The 20,565-nt window shown below is 36.1% G+C and overlaps 1 protein-coding gene across 2 annotated transcripts; it reads right to left on the bottom strand.

Moving 5' to 3' along the window:
- Positions 1 to 7,064: 7,064 nt before the first annotated feature.
- LOC140789270 (squalene synthase 1-like) lies at positions 7,065 to 17,601 on the bottom strand. 2 transcript variants are annotated; one of them, XR_012109139.1, is made up of 14 exons: positions 17,257 to 17,567; positions 16,300 to 16,342; positions 15,096 to 15,185; positions 14,697 to 14,772; positions 13,432 to 13,501; positions 12,372 to 12,515; positions 12,167 to 12,271; positions 11,850 to 11,996; positions 10,766 to 10,841; positions 9,056 to 9,144; positions 8,334 to 8,425; positions 8,217 to 8,262; positions 8,017 to 8,135; positions 7,065 to 7,400 (listed from the first exon to the last, which is right to left on the bottom strand). XR_012109139.1 is itself a non-coding variant. In XM_073138907.1 (13 exons), exons 1-13 carry the CDS (start codon positions 17,449 to 17,451, stop codon positions 8,076 to 8,078), a joined length of 1,233 nt encoding a protein of 410 aa, XP_072995008.1. In that variant the 5' UTR covers positions 17,452 to 17,601; the 3' UTR covers positions 7,898 to 8,075. The 2 variants fall into 2 exon arrangements, 1 of the variants encoding a protein (XP_072995008.1); XM_073138907.1 differs by lacking the exon at positions 7,065 to 7,400 and having other exon boundaries at positions 7,898 to 8,135; positions 17,257 to 17,601.
- Positions 17,602 to 20,565: the final 2,964 nt, after the last annotated feature.

The raw sequence follows: 20,565 nt of genomic DNA, 5'->3' as shown, positions 1-20,565 counted from the left end.
ATTTAGTAGACTACTACAGCTGCTGTCGTGTAAATTGTTGAATTGGGAAGTGATTTATTTTCTTAGACTCATTCATTAGTGATATAACTTAAGAGGGAGTCGCTTTTGGTGTCTTAAAATCAATCGTAAGTTGTTGATGGAGGGTGCGACTTGGTAACTTATTTGTGGACATTTAAATGGCTACTCGACAAAAATGATAATAATTTGATAAATAGTTTATGAGAAAAACTATAGTAGAGCGGTAAAATATAATTTTTCCTCATTTTTATCATGAAATCAGTCAAAATCTCTTGGAATATAGATGCGTATGGCTCAAACTGTTGGTAATTTCATGATTTTGACATGAATATTTTATTAATTTTGAGCTAAGTTTTAAGTGGGGCCCACACATTATTAATAATGGTTTAATGGTGGAATCAATTTAGCTCAAAGTATACTTTATTGTTATATATTCACTTAATCAAATTCATGAAGAGAAGTGAATGATAATTGGCTCTAAAGTGGGTATCATGGCAATGAGAAATAAAGGAAAGTAAGTTTAGTACTATATTGGATATTTGAGAAATGTTAGTATGGTATATAAGCAACAAACTTCCTATGGGCTTTGGGCCCCAAAAGGGGTACCTATTTTGTGGGTAAAGGTTACTATGCAACCTAACACACGCGCCGCCCCCGGCCCGGCTCGGTTCGGTTCGCACGCACGCACGGGTCGAAGTGGTGTGTCCCTTCGATAAACAATTAATCAATTCAGTTAGTTGGTTGAACTTGACCCAAATGGTGCATCCCTTCACAGTGTAACTATAAATTAGTTCTGAAATCTGTAAGTTTGATTTTTGGAATCAGATTGTTATCGCCAACACAAACTTAGTACAATCCGTCCGTGTTGAGTTTCCTTAATGTTTTCACTATGACTCCAACCATGATTTCTGTTTAATTTTCTGATGCAATGATCCTCGAAGCAAAACTATTTTCCCTCTTCCTCCTATTGTCAGTGTCGAGTCTACGGCATACACCATTCAGATCTGCAATGGTGAAAAAAGAAAAATTAAAAAACCCAAAAGAAAACAGAATCTGGTATACTTTAGATTGTTTTTAATCCAATTGGACGTAATAAAAGCCTCAGATTAGCAACACAATCGACGCAGTTAATTAGATTCAATTGGCCCTTACAATGGATTGATTATCCTAAATAGATGATGTTCTTGTCTTGGCATTGTCTTGTCTCAATTCATGTGAAATGGATCGAATCTTGGCAAAAGATTAGAACCTTTTCCAACCTAGCAATCTGAGGGTTTTTGCATTTAAGTCCCAGCGGACATAGTATGACTAATAATAGATTGGAATTGGAGGGAAGAAATGGATTAATGTGAGAAAGAGGACATAGGTTTTGGGCACCAAATTAAACAAAAATTCATTACGGTGGTTTCATATTTCCCAAAGCATGACACCGATAATGGTGAACAGTAAGGGGCGATTGTATGCAGGCAGCAAAGTATGCCCAAAGAGCCCTGACCCATCAATCCAATGGGCCAGAGATCATTGAGGGCACTCCACAGAGCTTGAGCTAAGGAGCAGGAAAATAACATATAGCCTATGGATTCATCCTCAATCCCATAGATTGGGCAAGCCTTATCGGAACCAAGTTCCAACTTGCTTAAAAGTAAGTTTGGTTGGGAGTTCGTTCCAATATAATTTTCAAATGAAAATTTTGATCTTTTAGAAGAACACAAAGCTTCCACAAGACCTTCCAGCCTTTCAACTCGGGTAGTGGATCAGACTCAAGGTTCTTAAGATAAACATAGGCCCACTTGACGGGTTCAGAGCCCATATCCATTTACCTAAGACAACTCTTAAGAGGGATGTCAATTGAGAATTTTCTTAAAAAATTGGGAACCAAACATCTGAATAATTTTGTGCTCATCCCAAATCCTACCCCTAATCAGATCAGAGACTCTTTTGATTGCGAAATCATAAATGCATTGATGTATGTGGGCCGCATATTAAAGGGGATGGGAGTAATCCAAGGGTCTAGAAAAGGTTAGCATGGTATGACCATATCCGATAATTTTGAAGAATCCCACCCCTAGTATGGGCGAAGACATTAATTACCAGCTTCCAACTCCAAGCCAACTTGGGCTTATGCGTAGTGCTCCATGGTGAATTTTCCCATACTTAGCTTGAACTAACCAAACCAAGAAATTATCATGATCATTTTGTCGGATAAGAATCTTCTTAGTAATAAGAGATATACGGACCAAATGCAAATTCTTGATGGCAAGATCGTTAGAGCCCTTAGGGCTCATAATTTTATCAGGGACGCTCCCACCCTACATTATCGAGTACCGCTAGACCTATCTCATTTTACTCTTCACTCTAACTTAAATATCCTAAAGATTTTGACTCTCATTAATCAACAGTAAATTGTCAATTGCCTAGTGATACGACTTCCTAATTATTTGGGATCAACATATTGAGACTTCAAGTGTGAGTCATAGTATATAAGTATAATAATATATTCCATCTAAACCTAGCTAGAGAGATATCGGTATTGTTAAGACGTAGAAGCCACTCCCTTTATGGTCGTGCATGTGTATCAGTAGCATGATATTATACCGGAGAAACAAGCATAATTGAACAATCATCATTATAATATATTATATGCTATCATGCATAATCATGCTAATAGATTTACATAGAAATCATAATACATGTAATTATGACAAACAATAAATAAAATTAATATGCGCCGCATTCATTAATAACATTAGGTAAATATATGTACATGCATCATATAAATACAATAATGCCAGAAAGTAAGATAGCTTATTCTCTACACTACTCCTAGACTATAGAAGTTTCACTTACCTCATATCGCTTCTTTAATTACTGACTACAACAGCTCTATGGGATTCCTCGCAAAATACTAAATCTACCTCGATAATGAAAGTATTAAACATAAGTACCAACCTATCTGAATTAACTAATTAAATAATCCATGGACGAGCTTACGGGTATGTTCACTTAAGAAATCTTACATTTGTTAATCGGATAGAGTTGGTATATTAATTACGATAATCTAATACACTAATAAGGGTTATTAGTACAATTATTATCATATTTACCGCTGCCCTAATTACTATCAATTCAAAGTAAATAAAATAGATCGTATTTAATTAACTTACTTTATTGGATATTAACGCATGTATAATTATCAAACTCTAATTAGAGCTACATCTCCATTAAAAGCAATTAATAGTGATACTCTTATACCACTACCTCCTTTATTAACATTGATTTATAACAGTTATTATGGCTAACTAGACTACCATCTAAAGATGACCTTGAGTTGGGTCATCTAACAACCTACCAAATAACAATGTAGTATTTAACCCACGTTTGGTTCGTGCATATATTTTTTTAAAATAATTTTATATATACTTCTTGAATGTAAATTAAGTACATTTATAAATTTACTCATGTTTGTTGTTTAATTGTAAAACATAATGATTATCTTAAATAAGTTTATATAAGAATTTATGTATGGTTACTAAATTGTGAATATGTTAATTATAATAGAAATATGGCATGAAAAATGTGCCTAACTTTATTGCACCACTTTACCTATAATAAAATTCTGTGGATAATTTGTTACGTGACTTTTCTTATACAATGTTTGACGAAAATATGTATAAGTGAGTATTTTATTATAAAATATATTTAGAGGAGTCATAATTCATGAATAAATAATTTTTATGTACAAACCAAACACCACCTTGCTGTATAACTTTGTGATATGCTTTTGATTCTCTTGACAGCTAAGTTAAATATATACAAATTTTAGATTATATCATGATAGGTATCAAAAATGATTAGCGTCTTTAATATCTTGCAAGATAGCTAATAGGTGTTTTGTTACGAACCAGATCTAGATTGATCGGGACGTAAAAAAATTAAAAAAATTTAGGTGGAGGTAGCCTCATAAGTTAGGGTTCTAATGACTCTAGTTTCACTTAAATCAGAGGTCGAGACAAAAAATTAAAGATAAAACAATGGAGCAAGGTAGAAGAAGAGCAGAATAGTAATTATCCGATGTTGCAGCGGTTGTCGGAGGGTGGCAGACGGCCGTTGTAACACACATGAACAAAAAAAAATTAAGCGCGCCATGCGCGTGCACTCCAACCGCAGCGCACACACTTGGCACGTGCGCTGACTTATTCTTCTCCTTCCCCCACCTCTTGCAGTTAGTTGCGAGAGGTGGGAGAGAAGTGCGCCAGAGTGGAGTTGAACTCCACTCCGCCCCCCTCTCCCCCTCATCTCTATATAAACTCCAACACCTCTCCCCCTCTGGTTTTCTACTCTTTGCAATCCCTCTCTCTCACTCTTCCACCCCTTCCTCTCTTTTCTCTTTCCGGGTTGCCGAAGACCTCATCATGGACAGTGGAACACCGGAGCACCGGTGGCCAATCAAAACCCCCTCACCTTAATCCTCGGGTCAGCCTCCTTCTCCCATTTAAATTAATTTAAATATTGCTTATTAAATCATAGTTAATTATAGTTTTCCCGCATCAGCCCCTTGCCATGGTTACCCAATTTGGGTACCCACGCGGTGTGTGGGATGCGATGCCATGTCGCCTCCCACCGCCGGGTTCCTTGGTCACTAGCGGCCACCACCAGCGATGGTGGCCTCACTCATTAGCCTCGATAGACTCACCTCTTCACGTGGAAGAGGTGGGCACTCAAGATGAGGGCTTCGAGCCCATTTTCACTAAATTAGGAAGCTCCATGACCGTCGGCCATGGAGTTCCTCACTCCACACCATCGGCCACACTAGCCGATGGTTCAAATCGGGCTACAACCCAAGTCAACCTCGTCAACTTTGGGGGAGTCGGTGGAGCTTGGCTGCCGGTGATGGGGATTGCCAGCAGCAACAACTCCATCTCTCCATTCCTAGAGAAGAAACCTGAGCTGGGTGGGGGTTGATCAAACCCCCACCAGCTTGTGTTGGCTATAGGAGTGGGCTGCAACTAATCCACCTAACCTCTATGGATTATAGGGTGGGCCGCAGCCCACGCCCGTAGCCAATGGTATAGGCTACGGTGTGGGGCCGCAACCCACACTCGTAGCTAGAGGTGGATTGGGCTCAATCCAATCCACCCAATATTTTGGTGGTTGATGTGGTGGACTGGGCTCTTAAGCCGAGCCCACCCAATATCTAGGCAGGCTATGATGTGGGCCGTGGCCCACACCTGTAGCTAGCCTATCATTTGGCCTAGTGGACTGTGAGTAGGCCCGCGACCCACTTCCTCAACATTAATGCTGACTGGGCCTTGAGCCCAGCCCAGCTTGTGAATCCTAAGCCAGCTAGTCTTTTAACATTTTTTTTTATAAATTTATGTTAGCTACCTTTCTAGATTTTTCTCAATCATGTTATTAACATAATTTAGGATAATACATAATTAAATTAGGCATTTGAATTTATTAATCATTTCAATTATCTTTGACATTTGCAAATGTGGATAATTCTAATTTTACCATAAATGACCATTTTTAATTAATGCAAAATAATATATTAATAGGGAAGGATAAATGCAAGACCAAGTCACCTACTCGGACCTAGAAAATCAAACTTAATTTATATAACAAGGTAGTTAGTTCTATAAGTTCATCATTCTTATGTTTATTTTATCTTATAATTTATTAGACCAATTACAGTGCGAGGAGGATCTCGAAATTCAGGAGGAGCCGACTGATTAGGAGAGTGAGACAGATTCCAGAGATATTTCAAGCGAGCTAGATCTTATATTAGTCTACGAATAATGTTTACATATGTCATTTCTTACTTGTATTAATTACTATTTATTGCATATGTATGATAGACCCATGCTTAATTATAATACATGCTACTTTGATGATCATGATATAATAAATAATAGAAGTCATGGCATAACATGCATGTATCATTGTTAGTCTAGTCCCAACTAGGCAGTGTCCCTCTCACCCACTAAACCCGAGGTTAAGGATAGAGTATATTATATAGTATTATATTAGCGGTCTACACTTGAGGTTGTTAGCTGGTGGAGCATTCAAGTGATTACACTGCCCTATTTAGAGACTAGTCTAGAATGATATTAGTAAGATGATTGAGAGGTAGGGTTATAATTCTATCGGTACCCGAGGACGAATGGTTAAGGCGTCTATCGAGTTGTGAGCTCTTACTCGCTATATGTGATGATTCTGCTTTGTGCAATGATTTAGCTATAAGTAATGATTCTGCCTTGTATGATGATTTACTAGAGCAGTGATGATAGGCCTATGACTGGGGTCCTTAGTCTGATGGCCACAGACAATCGGTCATATGCAACGTCGTCAGGCATGTATGGGCGATAATACCGCTAGATGACTAGTCCCCCTTGATACTATGTTGCTTTGTGAAATATGATATTAATGACACAGTTTCTATGTGGATTTTTATGTATATTGAGATACGATGATAAAAGTTTATTCAAAATTGTATTGTACACATTTACTTGATATGTTCATAATTATGGTTATGCATTTTTATTTATCATGCAATACAATATTTATAGATTACTATTGAATTATACTTGCTGGGCCCTGTGCTCACCGCCCTTTTGGTGGAAATATTTTAGAGCTAATTATGGAGGACATGGATATCGAGGATTAGCATATTTGTTTTCCTATTAGTATTATTTATTCTGTTATCCCTAGTTGGACTTTATCCCCAGCGAGGGTTTTTATGCTTAAAATTTGTGTATGGACTTGTATTACTAGAGGCTTGTTGAGGCTTGTAATAATTATAACTTTGGATTATTTGCTTGGATTATTATGGTATTTATAGACTTATCCCAAATACTTTGTGAGATTATTTCACTGACAGGTCATGTGAAAATCACGTGGATCTCTCTACGTGAGGAACACGTGATTTTTAGAAGTGGGTGTTTCAGATGTAGAGTAAGATGGCAAAGATTTAGAAAGTTGGGATATTTCTACGGCTATAATCTACTCCTAGAAAGATAAAGCGATCTAAGGGCTATGATAAAAAATAAGGACAAAAATAATAATTTAGCTAAATTCAGATTTCTTCAATGTAATTATCAACACATGTCCACCCTTATTTATAGGAGTAAAATTTCTAGCGGATCAAATCCACATGCGAATTATCTGATTTATTTAAAATTTAAAACAATAAAATAAAATTAAGTAACTGACGCGGCTCAACTCTAACCCATGCGGTCGGTTTGCAACATGTTTTGTCATTATGCTTCAAAAATTGAGGGAGAAACAATAAATAGTAGATCATCTCCACCAACCTATCTAATAGTGTAATAGTATTTTGATCATGGCTTCCTCGTACAATCTCGGATTGAGCAAAATATGAGCTGGAAAAAAGAAAGAGAATATCCATCACAATTCAAGGAGATGATGAGCTTAACAAACAAGAAACGCTTATAATATCAACTCGGATACGCTTCCGGATTATGGAAATGTAACATTGTGGCAGCTGAGGATTAGGCAAGGATAAATATAATTATGTCATTTATTTATTGCATTAATTGTTATTTTTCCTCTCCCTGCAGGTTATGAATGTTCGTGAAAATATGAATATATATTTTAAGGCTTGCAGTAACCTGTGAATATTTAAATTATTTTAATTTGCTTTTAGATTATTTTGGTAAAATTTTAGCTTATTTATCTTAGTACTATATAGAAATACTGATCAATATGTCATGTGAAAATTATGTGTTCCACCAACGTAAGAGGTATGTATATTTTAATAATAAGTGTTTCATGACCCATGCCTAAACGACTCCCCATAGATTGGTATTTAAGTTTAGGAGTTATCTATTTTGGTACATAAACTTTAAAATAGATCTAGTTCAGTCAAAAACTCTACATTTAGCTGCAGAAATTTGTAGGCATCGTACAGCAGTCTCAGAGATGTGCTCGGTTCTACAAATGAAATATTACAATGGCCATCTAGAAATATTAACTTACATTGGAACTGAGCGAACCATTTCATCTCTTGATAAATACCCCTCCAAACTTGCAATTAACTACCACTTGATTGTTAAAGTGGCAAATAGGATAGACAACAGAAGAAGCACGACCATGATCTGGGTGAAGTTAGGCAGGAAAAGTTTAGATAAATATAGACAATAGCATCAGTATCATGGACTGGTTTGTTGAGAACTCACCAGAACTGAGTTGTACCGTAACTTGCTCTCATATAAGTGATATCCCCTGCAGAACCCAATGTAAAATCAATAAGCAGACAACAGGCATCAGTACCACTTTTCACAACGATGACAAACCTTCGATTTAGCAAACCGGAAGACATGCAAGTCCTCTGTATTGCTTCTACACGCTTAAGGGTAAGAGAGGCATTCGGATCACTCGCATCAACCTGCAGAGAATATTCTCATCCTGTCTAAGGTTCACATAATTATGGAGCCTTAAGGACATCTACAGGTTGAAGCTAAAAAATGTTAGCAAGAATAAGTTCTGAACTATCTTGTTACTATCCTTCTATGTTTTTGAAAGAACATATGTGAACCATGCTAACCAACATGCATTACAAGGAAATCCTTGAGCATTTGTGCTGTAAGCATAATGACTAGAAACATTCAAGTATCATGTGAATTTTTTCGCGTGCAACTCACCAAAATGACGATTAAAACAAAGAAACCAGTTTCATCTTTTATCTTCAATAATAAGAGCAAGCGTATGTGTGAATAAGACAAACATTTTCTAACTAATTTTATTTTTATTTTATTGTGAGAAGAACCCAAAGCACAAAGTGTTTGCAGGAGATGATATACAAAGTATAAGAAACTTGCATGGAAGTGCATGAAAATGAAGCATTGTCCTACCAATGACGAACTTATAACAAATAGAAGTTAAACATTCCAGAGATAGTTAATTTAATTTAATTTATATTATTCTAATGGGATAATTCCTATCTTTCTCAGAAATAAACAAATAAAAAGAGATATTTGTGTACATAGATCACAATTAAACCAGTCAAGCACGATACCTTAGACTTAATTAAAGAAGAAAATTCATAGAAAGCACCGTAGACATCTGACATGTTTTTTGTTTGGTAGATCACCCTGGCAACCAGTCCTAGAATTAAACAATGAAAAGCGAACCATCATTAAGATGCAGCATTGAGTTGCCGTAAGATATAAGCAGTATTAATAAGTCAATGAAATATGAATTTTATTGGTTAATACTATAGTTAGCAATATGCATGCCTCTTCCATCAAGGAAGAATCTACTGTTACATGAGTATGGCAAAACAGTGGCATAGAGTATTAGTAAAGGGAAAGGTGGTAGGTGGTGTACAGCAATACAGATTGCTCTTGTATTTTATTGCCTATGCTAAACCCTCTGTAAATCAACTGCTACCATATTTCAAAGAATGAAAAGAGTAACTTTAAGGCGGCTATGCTTATCAAGTGGATACCCATTGGCTATATTATAAGGCACTTCCTTTTTTTTTTTTGTTTATTTTCAAAGGCTACAGATGCTAAATGAGTAATACTTTCAAACTTTAAATGATTAAAAATCACTTCATTTAACAAATAGGCAAATGGCAAATAAAAGGTTATGGTACATGGATAAGATCCCTACCATTTCCTCCTTGCCAACAACCAACATCTTCTAATGTCAGAATGCTAAATTTTAAAAATTCATTGGCATCCTAAATCATGTTTAATCCTGTTAACAGGATTAAACTTGCACCAATGATCACTTGGTGTGATAATAAGGCTTGTACATATCTAAGAGGCAAGTATTCATCTAAATATTACACCAATGGTTACAAATCTTATTCAATCAACTTTATGGGTTAGAACAGGTTCTCTTAAGGACTTGGTATGACAGTAAAGCTTGCCCTACCATCTAAGAGGCCATGGGTTCAACTGTTCAAGTCAAGAAAACAACCACTTCAATAATGACGATATGACAGTGTGCAGCTTCTGTTCCCAAACACCATATTGATAGGAGCCTTGTGCATGGGGATGTCCTTTAGAAAGGTCACTGAGAGAATGCCATATAAACTATATTGACACATAAGGGTCACTTAGAGAATGCCAAATAATCTATATTGACACATATGGGTCACTTAGAGAATGCCAGATAAACTATATTGACACATCAGGGTCGCTTAGAGAATGCCAGATAAACTGTATTGACACATAAGGGTCACTTAGAGAATGCCAGATAAACTATATTGACACATCAGGGTCGCTTAGAGAATGCCAGATAAACTGTATTGACACATAAGGGTCACTTAGAGAATGCCATATTGACTCATAAAGCAACTTTATTCTTGATAATATTCCTCATTTCCAGATGAAAGTCGCATCTAGAAATTCATGAATGTGTGAAAAGTACATACCAGGGTATGAAGGGATTTGCCCATAAATTTTATCATATGGGATATAACACACAAATTCGAGAAAATAAGATTTCAAATTATCATCACAACCAGGGGAAAAAATCACTTGTCAGAAAATAGAGCAAGTTTGCAGTATATTGTACTCAAAATTCATTTATCCTAATTGAACACCCATGACATGACAAGACAATATTTTTTTATGGTAAACTGGTGATTACCAGACATATGAAGATATAGTTAAGAAAAAAAATGAGAAACATGAGAATACTAGCAAAAGGAAACTGAATAAATACACAATGGTTATTATTCAGTAAAAGAAACTTTGAAGTAGAATTTTCTTACCACGTCTCATTTTCACTACTCCTCTAAAGATCTCCACATTGTTATAGCATAGAGCTAGGGTGCCAATTGCCATGATCTAATACAATGAAAAAATAATAAACATGCATTCTCACAAGTCAAAAGATGAGATTTCCGATTGAACGATGATAATAGTTAACTCAGAACAAGTTAAAAAGGGAAAGAGAAAAAAATAAAGGTTAAGAACATTTTTAGAACTTATCATGTAGCATGAGAAGGAAGAAGATAACTAAAAAATAAAAGGTAAAATAAAACTAATGAAAGGGCTTCTACTTACAATTAATGTAATTCCAGATATAATGACAAAAAGGGAATCTCCTCTGCCCGTGGTTGCAGATTCAACAGACAATTACACAAGGCAAAAATTGTGCATTCCTATGTTGACAAGATTTTCATGTTCTGTAGGCTTTGTCACCGTATGTGTGGTTGTTAAAATGTTTAATATGTGGTGTTAATGACTTAATTCTACATTCTCCTCTAGGGTAGTATGCAACTATGCACAAAGAGGCTCTTTGTCATCTGCCCAATGCTCCTTCTGTGGCTGTCAAACATTTGATGCCCTTTGGATGACATTGAACATATCATGGCGCATGGCTTGTCAACAAGCAGGTGGGTGTTCTCTTTCCTCTTCATTCAAATAGAACCAAGACATAGCCACTGCCAAGTAAGGTTATTGAATGTGAGTAAATGGTCACTGGTCACATGATGTCCATTGAAGTAGAAGAATAATGTTTTCAAGGATGAAAATGATATTTAGTAACACTTAAGTTGGTAATTCAATGTTTCCTCGGTACAAGTATTATCCACTACCGTCCTTTTGGGTTTTTCAAGAGATAACAGCCTCTTCACCAAAATGAAATCGTTATCTCTCCCATAAGAAAAGGGAAATAATCTATACATACTAGTACGAAAAAGTAAAATCAAAAAGAAATTTAGCAACTAAGAACACATTGAGTAGCAATAGAATTCTTCAATTTCAGAAACAAGGTAAATAAAACAGCAATGCCCAGTGTTTTTCTGCTTAGCTGCTTCAATTTTCATGGACAGACTAAATAACCAAACAAACCTGAGGAATGGCACAAAATCGGAAGATTGCGAGATCCTTCAAAGCAGACATGTACTGAAGGCAGTCTTCAGCATGCATCAGAGCATTAGTTACCAAGTCATTCAAGCATTGCACTGCCTTTGCAGAATTTTCCTCATATTTAAAATCCTGAATGTAGCAGTTCTGGTATATGAGAATTATGTTGTGCCAGAAAATAAAGCTATCTATAGCAACTAATTTTCTCATGATGAAGACAGAAGACTGAAAGTAGATGTTAAAGAATATGGAAACAGAAACCAAGATTTTGAAGGTGAAATGCCAAAGTACGGTTGATAAACCTCAAGTTTGTTTGCATATTTATTCCATATTTCTCGAGGCCAGAACATGCGTGACTTCGGTATCTCATTTATGTCTTCCAAATAGTCCCGAATTATATTTGTTTTCTGCATTTTAAAGAAGGTCAACAAATGCTTAAGTAGTTGGACAGGGAATAGTCCAACACACCACCATCATTGTATTCATTATCAATTGACAGATTTATACCTGAAGAAATAAACCCATTGAATTGGAAAGTGAATCTGAAGCTAGTTCTTCTAATCTAGAAGCATAAAACAGCTTAGAGAGTCCTAAACCTACAAGCCCAGCCACGTAGTGACAATACTCATCATAGTCATCAACTGTTTCAACCTGTAGAAAGAAAAGAAGGCTCATATTCAGTTCAGAGAAATTAAGAAATATCAAATGAATGTGTTTTGTTAAATAAATGATCTATAAGGTCAGAAAGCTGAATATACAAAGTCAAGTCTGACTAAATCTTGTAATAATATTTCAACAAGTTACCACAAAAGCTGTAGATACTGCAAAAACAGCTGGCATTAGCAAGGTCAGTCAACTGATCATATCATATTCTGGCCAGCAGATTGAGTACACAGTGCATCAAGGGTAAGAGTGCAAACAATGTCGAATAGGAAGATGACCTCAGGCAGCATTATAGTTTGCAGTTTTCTAGCTGAAGCGTAATAAAATATGTCAAAAGAAGCATTCTAGCTCAATGCAAAGTAGCTAGTATGCTTGATCTTTCTAAACTAAAAACATAATATTTAGTTGCTAAACAAAGAAAACTGCACTGTTCTAGAAAAAAGACCATGGCAGGCCCCATGACAGTTAGATCCTCCAGGCTCCCAGCCATCTCTATGTTTTTGGCACCTTTCATGAACTCTTTTTTATGGATATTCTCTTGTTTAGGGTCTTAGTCTCAAGGCAGCATGCCCCATCCCATAGGCTCCATTAGCTCTATATGATGTCATGTACACAAAACCCTTTTTGAAACATTGAACATCAGGTAATATCCAGAAAAAAGAGAAGCATGAACTCTTTCAACTCCAATGACAAGAACACATTAAACTGTATACCAATATATTATAAGTATATATATTATCAACAGATTTCATTTGAGAGGTAGAAAGACGGATGTCCAATTTATGTCATATGATTATACCCACTTGATAAGTAAAGCTTACTTAAGTTTACTTATACAGTTACTCCATTTGTGCTTGGTTGTTATGAATAAATCCTAATGCCATTGATTTCTCAGATTTCAAACCTCTTTCAATATAAATTTTGCCATTCCAGCTCCCATTTTCTTGGTAATTTCTTCAATTGCTTCTTGATAACTGAAAATCCAAAAAAGCAACATCAGTATCAATATTTCTGAAACAAGTCATTTGCATTGGAGCAGATGTGTTGTAGGAAAATGCAAATGCTGAGATGCATATCAAGCAGTAAATGGAGTACAGCACAATTCTTTCTACACCTCCTTAAGAATAAGAAAAACAAATCAAGGAATTTGCCTCCCAAAGATTGTAAAGGAGGTACCGCTAAATAACTGAAACGCTGCAGTTATAAAAGATGATATTAGTTCCCATGGCACAAGCCTCCAAACAAGCAGATCTAATTTGGAACTTGCACAGACTATCATAGGACTTCTTGAATCCTTCCCAAGTATTCAACCCAAGATAAAGAAACTAATAGTAATCATAGACATGATCACCAAGGTACACCAGAAACAAATCCTTCTGCCTAAATATTTTGAAGCTCAACTGAAACAGTTATTTCATCAATGATATGCAATATTGTCGAGGCACAACAGAATCAAAACAGAAACATAAAATAATGGTCCAACTTGATTGTTCAGTTGGAGCATCGTCCTGGTGAATGATAAGCCCTATATATATGTCCATATAAATTCCCACTTCAATTTATACTTGACATTGACAATGCCCTAATCTTCAAGATTGTGGATCTGAGTGCACATGGACTTGATGGAAATCGTTAAGTGGATGGCTTCACACAAGAAGTGAGGAACAAAGGAGATGGAATATGTGCAAAAGAGACAACATCAAGAGGTCCATGCAATTATTCGGTGTATGTAAAACCACTTTGAACTGTTCATTATACAGAGTGCAGAGGTTTTCCAGGTGATGTCCAATGGTTCTCTCCCTAGTTTTCCATATACAGTAGCTTGTCTATTCTGGTTATAGAAATTCTGTATTATTACTGAGTAGTTGTTCTTGCTTATGACTTAAGCCATGGTGATAGATGAGTTTGGAATGTCTTATTCAACTGTGTCATGAATGTGTTCTTGTTTACTTTATATATTTTCATGTTCTTTTGAGAAGCAATGATTTTGGGGATTTGGTGTCCTTATGATATCCAACTCACTAAACCTCTCTAGATGTTATCTCCACCCAATTCTTCTTAAAAGGGACAGTAGAAAAGTAGCCTGTGAAATTAACAAACATATTGCTAAGAGCTTATGAATTTCCACAAATAGTTGGAACAGAATTTGAATTCAGTTAAAGAATTGACCTTGTCTCAAGCTCTAAAAAAGCAGTTGAGACGAGATGTAATTTATCCATCAGAACTTTGTAGTCCTTTGTCCCACCTAACAGAAAAAAAAAACATAAAAATTTACATCCAAAAGACAATATATCTATAAATGACAGATGGAATTACTCTTTTGTTAATCTTAATAGAATAATTGTAATGTAGCTATATTTTCATGAATGGGACTAAAAAAGTCCTAATCAAGTAGCACATGAGACAATGTAAATATACTATAAACGGAATGAGAGTTTGTCCTCTTGAGTAGAAATTTGCGATGAATTAAAGTATGACATATCATACTATTCATAAGACCTACAATAACAAAAACAAAAACTTAAAGACTCCAACGAGGGTCCACATGAATCACTCCATGACACTTACATGAGAAATGCCAGTCACGATCATAAATATGACGATGGAAAGACTCCAGAATTGGCACTTTTATCTCTGTAGGAATGCTAGTATCATCCTCTGCAATATGATTAATGATAACAGTAAGCTTAGTGTTTGCTAATTTTCTCAGGAAGAAGAGATGTAAATCACTAAATCTATGAAGCCAAAAGAAATACAGGATCCCATGCATAAAATATTGGCAAATAAGTAAATCACATGAGTTCCCCTTGCAACAGAGCCTTTCAGCTATTGTTTAATCTTAAATAAGATATCACAAAATGCTAAAGTTTATTTTTTCCTCAAAAGCATATCAGTTTTCCTTTGTATGAGACTTGCTAAATACCCTAAATACCTTAATCAGCTAGGGGGACTTGTGCAAATAAGTAATAACCATGTGATGTTATTTTTATTGGATGATTGTTGTGTCTAGTGTCTTTAATTCATTTTAGAGTGTGTGATGTAAGAAGAAAATATAGATGTGGACATTTCATATATGCATAAAATATTTGTCACAGTACACACTAGGGATGTAAACGAGACGAGCCAGAGCGAGTCGGCTCTAGCTCAGGCTCGGGTCAAAGTTAATTTTGAGTCTAATTTTTTATTCAGGCTCGGCTTAGCTCGAGTCTGGTTGAGCTCAAGCCGAGCCAAACTAAGCCTAAGCCAAGCCTGAGCTTGAATCAAGCTTATTTTTAAGCCGAGCTAGTCTAGCTGAACCAAGCCTAAGCCGAGCCCAAGTCTAAAATTATGCTATTTTCAAGATGAGCCAGACAAAACCCTAATGGTTATAAATATTTAGGTAGAGATAGGAACCATTAGATCAAAGATCTAATTGTTATGAATACACTTATATATAATATTAATAAATAATTTTTTGAGTCTAGTTTGAGCGACTCGCTCCGGCTCAGACTAGGCTCAAAATTCAATTCGAGCCCAGAAATTTGTTTAGGCTCCTTAGCTCAAGCTGAACCTAAGCTGCTCATTTATTTTGACACACCTAGTATACATGTGCTGATATGTAAGTGTAAGCATATGCACTTACATTACATAAAACCAAATACTCCGAGCACTCAAGCACTATTTCAACTAATAGTTTGTTGCAATGACCAAAAATTTAAGAAGCCTCAAAGTGAATAGCAATTACAATCTAATAACTACTGTAGAAAATTAGAGAAAAGATGAGGGAACTGACCAACTGTATCAAGGGCTCTGAGGACCAAATAGAAAATACAGATCTACAAAAAAACGAGGAGAAACTTAGAATAACATATGTAATGTTTTAAACTTACAAAATGCATCTTGCTAGCACACAAGCATGGGACAGTATAACTTCACAAGAAGAAATAATAGACATGAAAGGATTTTATACAGACTTTAATTTTATGTGTATTAAAATGCTTGGAAAGAACTCAAACGGTACTCTGCAGGTTGAAAGGTGTTCTCTAGCAATCATACATTAAACACACTTTGTCAAATCCATAATGGCCAAAAGAGTGAAAGAGCGCATAAAAGAAAGATGGAAAACTCATAAAGGTTCCCAGTTTGGAACATTGCAAAGATGCCCATTGGTATAACAATCTCATTATATTAGCAAGAAAATTTTCGCAAGAAGTGATCCAGAAGAACCAAAAAAAAAAGAAAAAAAAAAAGAAATGAGCTACAGAGGATTTGCCAAAATAAATTCAAAGGCTGTGGTGCATATCCCATGGTAACAAGTATTGCAGTGTCTAGATAAAGTGAGCAATTTGAATGATTACTGTTGCGCACAGTCGAAAATCGTGTGTGAGACCAAACCATAGAAAGAATAAGAAAAACAAAATTAGGTACAAGATAGACTTGAATGAAAACTCCCTCTGTTACAACAACAACAAAAAAACGATTTCTAATCTAACTCCAATCAAGTTTAAGAGTACAAACTCATGCATTCACTTAAAATCTTTTTCGATATACGAATCTCCTAGCAAGAATATCTCATCAGAAATTCTTCTCAAACTAATCGATCAGTCCACATCGTGCATGACCCTACACATCAGAAAGAACTAATGTAGATCCTTGATCCATCAAAAAGAAGGCGAGAAAATCCACAAGAGAGAGGAGCCCAAACAGATCAAATGGATAGAAATAGTCGAGAGAGATAGATTAACCGTACAGCATTGCGGAGCTCGGGGCCGAGCTGCTGGATGACGAGGGCGAAGCTTCGAGAGACCTTTCGCAGCATGGTGTAAGAGAAGGCCCAGTGCTCCTCCGCCGGGATCTGCTTCTCGATTCGTGCCGCCGCCATCTTTAACTTTACGAGAGGGTATAGCTCCTCCGGGTGCTCCAAGATCATCGCCACCAACCCCATCTCTCTCTCTCTCTCTCTCTCTCTCTCTCTCTCTCTCGCTCGCTCGCTCGCTCTTTCAGTAGCACTGCCAAGTTGGCATCATCAGCAATTTTCTCACCAATGGAAGAAATGGGTTTTGTCCACGGATCTGAGATTCAATCGATGCAGATCATCTGGATGGGCCAAAACGGATTGGGTTCAAATCCATGCTCAAAACTAGAGGGTTTCATCCGTGCAATAGAATTAATTCTTTATCAATCAATTTGATGAAGATCTAACGATTAAGATCTTTAGGGGTATAATAGGAACGAAAGATATTACCGGTTCAGCAGTTAATTTTTTTAGATATATAATATTGCACATTATTTTTTAATAATTATATTATCTTAATATTTTATTAAGTAAAGACATATGTATCATTAACTAAGAGTAATGTATATATATCAAAATAAGGGTATTGATGTCTTTTATAATTAATTTGATGAAAATTTAATTACATTTTACCTTTTTGATTATTTTTTATTATTTGCATATATCTCCCATTAGTTTAAGATTGATTTAAATTAAATTTTAATAGATAAAAATAGAGAATTATATTTAAATTGAAGTTTATCTCCAAATAATCAAATTTCTCTTATAATTAAGGCATAATTATATTTAAAAGATAAATCTTAACGGAAGAAAAAAAAAACGTGTGGAGCGTTTCTTCCATACCGTAAAGTTAATTGTTTATCAATCACTTTGATGAAAATCTAATAGTTAATATCTTCAAGGTATAACAAGAAAATTAGAAAGTTAGGCACACGTAATTAATTTTCTTAACTAATATACTATTTTTCTTACTTAATGTGGTTTTGGAACCGGTACCGGGTATGAAAACTGGCTATTATAGCCGTTGGATTAAGATTATAATTTTTAAAAATACATTGAAGTATTTGCCAAACAAGTAATATTACTGGTTTCGAATAGGAATCAAATGGATAAGGCCAAAACGGTTACGGGTGGCAAAAATTGACCAGCTTTTACCCATTTAACACATTTAAGTAAACGGGTTGGGTCAACCCGCCACACACACACACACGCGCGCGCATATATATATATTCTAACTTCTAAGTTTTTCTAACCCTAAGGTCCCTAACCAGCTAACTCAAAAGAGGCATCGTCGCCCCTTCCCTTACTCCCTTCCCTTACCCATGCCCATAGCCTAATCACACTTTGCCATCGCCCCTTCCCTCCTCACTCCCCATCTCCCTAAAGAGGCCAAGACCACTGCGCTGTTGGTTGTCGCCCTTTACCCATGCTCAAATCTCGATCACACTGCATTGTTGCCTCTTACCCAAGAGGCCAAGATCACCTCCATTCCTAACTCTCCTCACTATCCCCGTGGCGACTCGCTCCTCACTGGCGACGCAACCCCAAGGCATCGATCTAGTCCCCATCTCTTGGGTTCGACTACAAGTCGGCGGTCCTCAACAATACCCGCTCCGCCGTGGAGGCGGCGCATCCGGAATTGATGGATCTAGTGGGTAGTGACGCCCTAGTGCTCATCAATAAGCAGTAGTTCGACCCCGTACCGATCTGGTGGCGTGAGTTCATCGAGCCGGAAGCCATCTGTCACATCACTCGAAGGAGTCAATCGTCGGTGTAGGCCACGTCGTGCAGTCAAACAATGTTGTTGTCAAGCTCTACAGGAGCAGGCGAACAATTGATCAATTATTCCTTTTCTTTAATTAGAATTGATGGATTCTATTGCTTATTACGGACTAAAATTTGAAGTAGAATTATTGGGCATACAATGAATATACTACAAATTAGGTTAAGTTACTTCACTTTCTATTCTATGATGAGTTATTTTCCTTAATTATTCTTTAAGTAATGTTAAATATATGATATTGTTATGTTAGATCAGTAATATGATAAATCAGTAAATATTAAATTTTATATAAAATTTATATTAAATAGGTTAGATGGGTTGTGTTAACGTGTCGGGTTAACATGACTCGTTTTAGCATACGAGTTTGACGGGTCATGTTAGCGTATTGTGTTAACTGAACCCGTTTATTAAACGAGTTAGGCGAGTCAGGTTGTGTTACCTGTTTATTAATTGGGTTGTATTCGTGTTTATTAAATGCAACCCGTTTATTAATCGAGTCGTGTTTGTGTCAAGGTAAAATTGACCCGACCCGAACCCGCTTAACCCGACCTGATTGACACCCCTAGAAGCGGGTGCATTTTGACCTAAATGACCAAAATCCACTTATTGTATCAAGTCGAATCCATCGTGAAAAAAACCTAGATATATGTATGTATATAAACCTTAGGCAATGATATCACCCATTTGCTTAAGTATAAGCAGAATAAATATAAAAATAAAATAAAAGCAAAGATGAACACCAAGATTTTTACATAGAAAAACACAAATGAGAAAAAACCATGGATCCAAACTTGGATCAAAACTAATTACTAAAATAGTAGCAGTTACAAGACTAACTCATAAAACAATGCGTCGATCCCTACGACTTTGTTCCTCTTAGTCTTGCTCGCTAAAACCCATGATTCACCGCTTCTTGTGATTGATATCCAACCTCAGTAGCCCTTGAGATTGATTCTTCGTTTATATGACCGTTAAGATGAAAGCTTAATGCAATGTAGAAAAGACAGACCTTGTTAGTAGAAGAAAGGATGTAGCCTTAAGAACTCTCTTTTAATTGCCTTCACTAATCACCTTAGAGTTAGGGCATCACAGTACTTATATATATAATCAAGATAGAGTCAAATTCAAGTCATATTCAAACTCACGTAAGTCCAAAATTTTCATATTACGTAGGTGCATTTGAACACCCTGAACGTATTCTCTGTATGTATGAACTCCTAAGAGTGCATTCGAATGCAATGTGAACGCAGAAACCTTTCTCCTCTGACGTTGAAATTCTTCGATCTAAATAATTTTAAAACTTATATAAATGCTCATGTATACTTATAAAAACACTTAAAATATTTTATACATAATTACCAACACTAAAAATCTAACCCACTCGAACCCAAACCCAAAACCAAAACCCCTCGTCTCCCTTAGGGGTGTAAACGAGCCGAGCCTGAGCGAGCCGGCTCTGGCTCAGGCTCGGCTCGAAATTA

This window comes from Typha latifolia, chromosome 5, assembly GCF_019914945.1.
Source record: "Typha latifolia isolate L0001 chromosome 5, TyphaL0001v2, whole genome shotgun sequence".
Classification (NCBI taxonomy): Eukaryota; Viridiplantae; Streptophyta; class Magnoliopsida; order Poales; family Typhaceae; genus Typha; species Typha latifolia.
The sequence above is the reverse complement of the archived record's forward strand: the minus strand, read 5'-3'. Positions and strand labels throughout refer to the sequence as shown.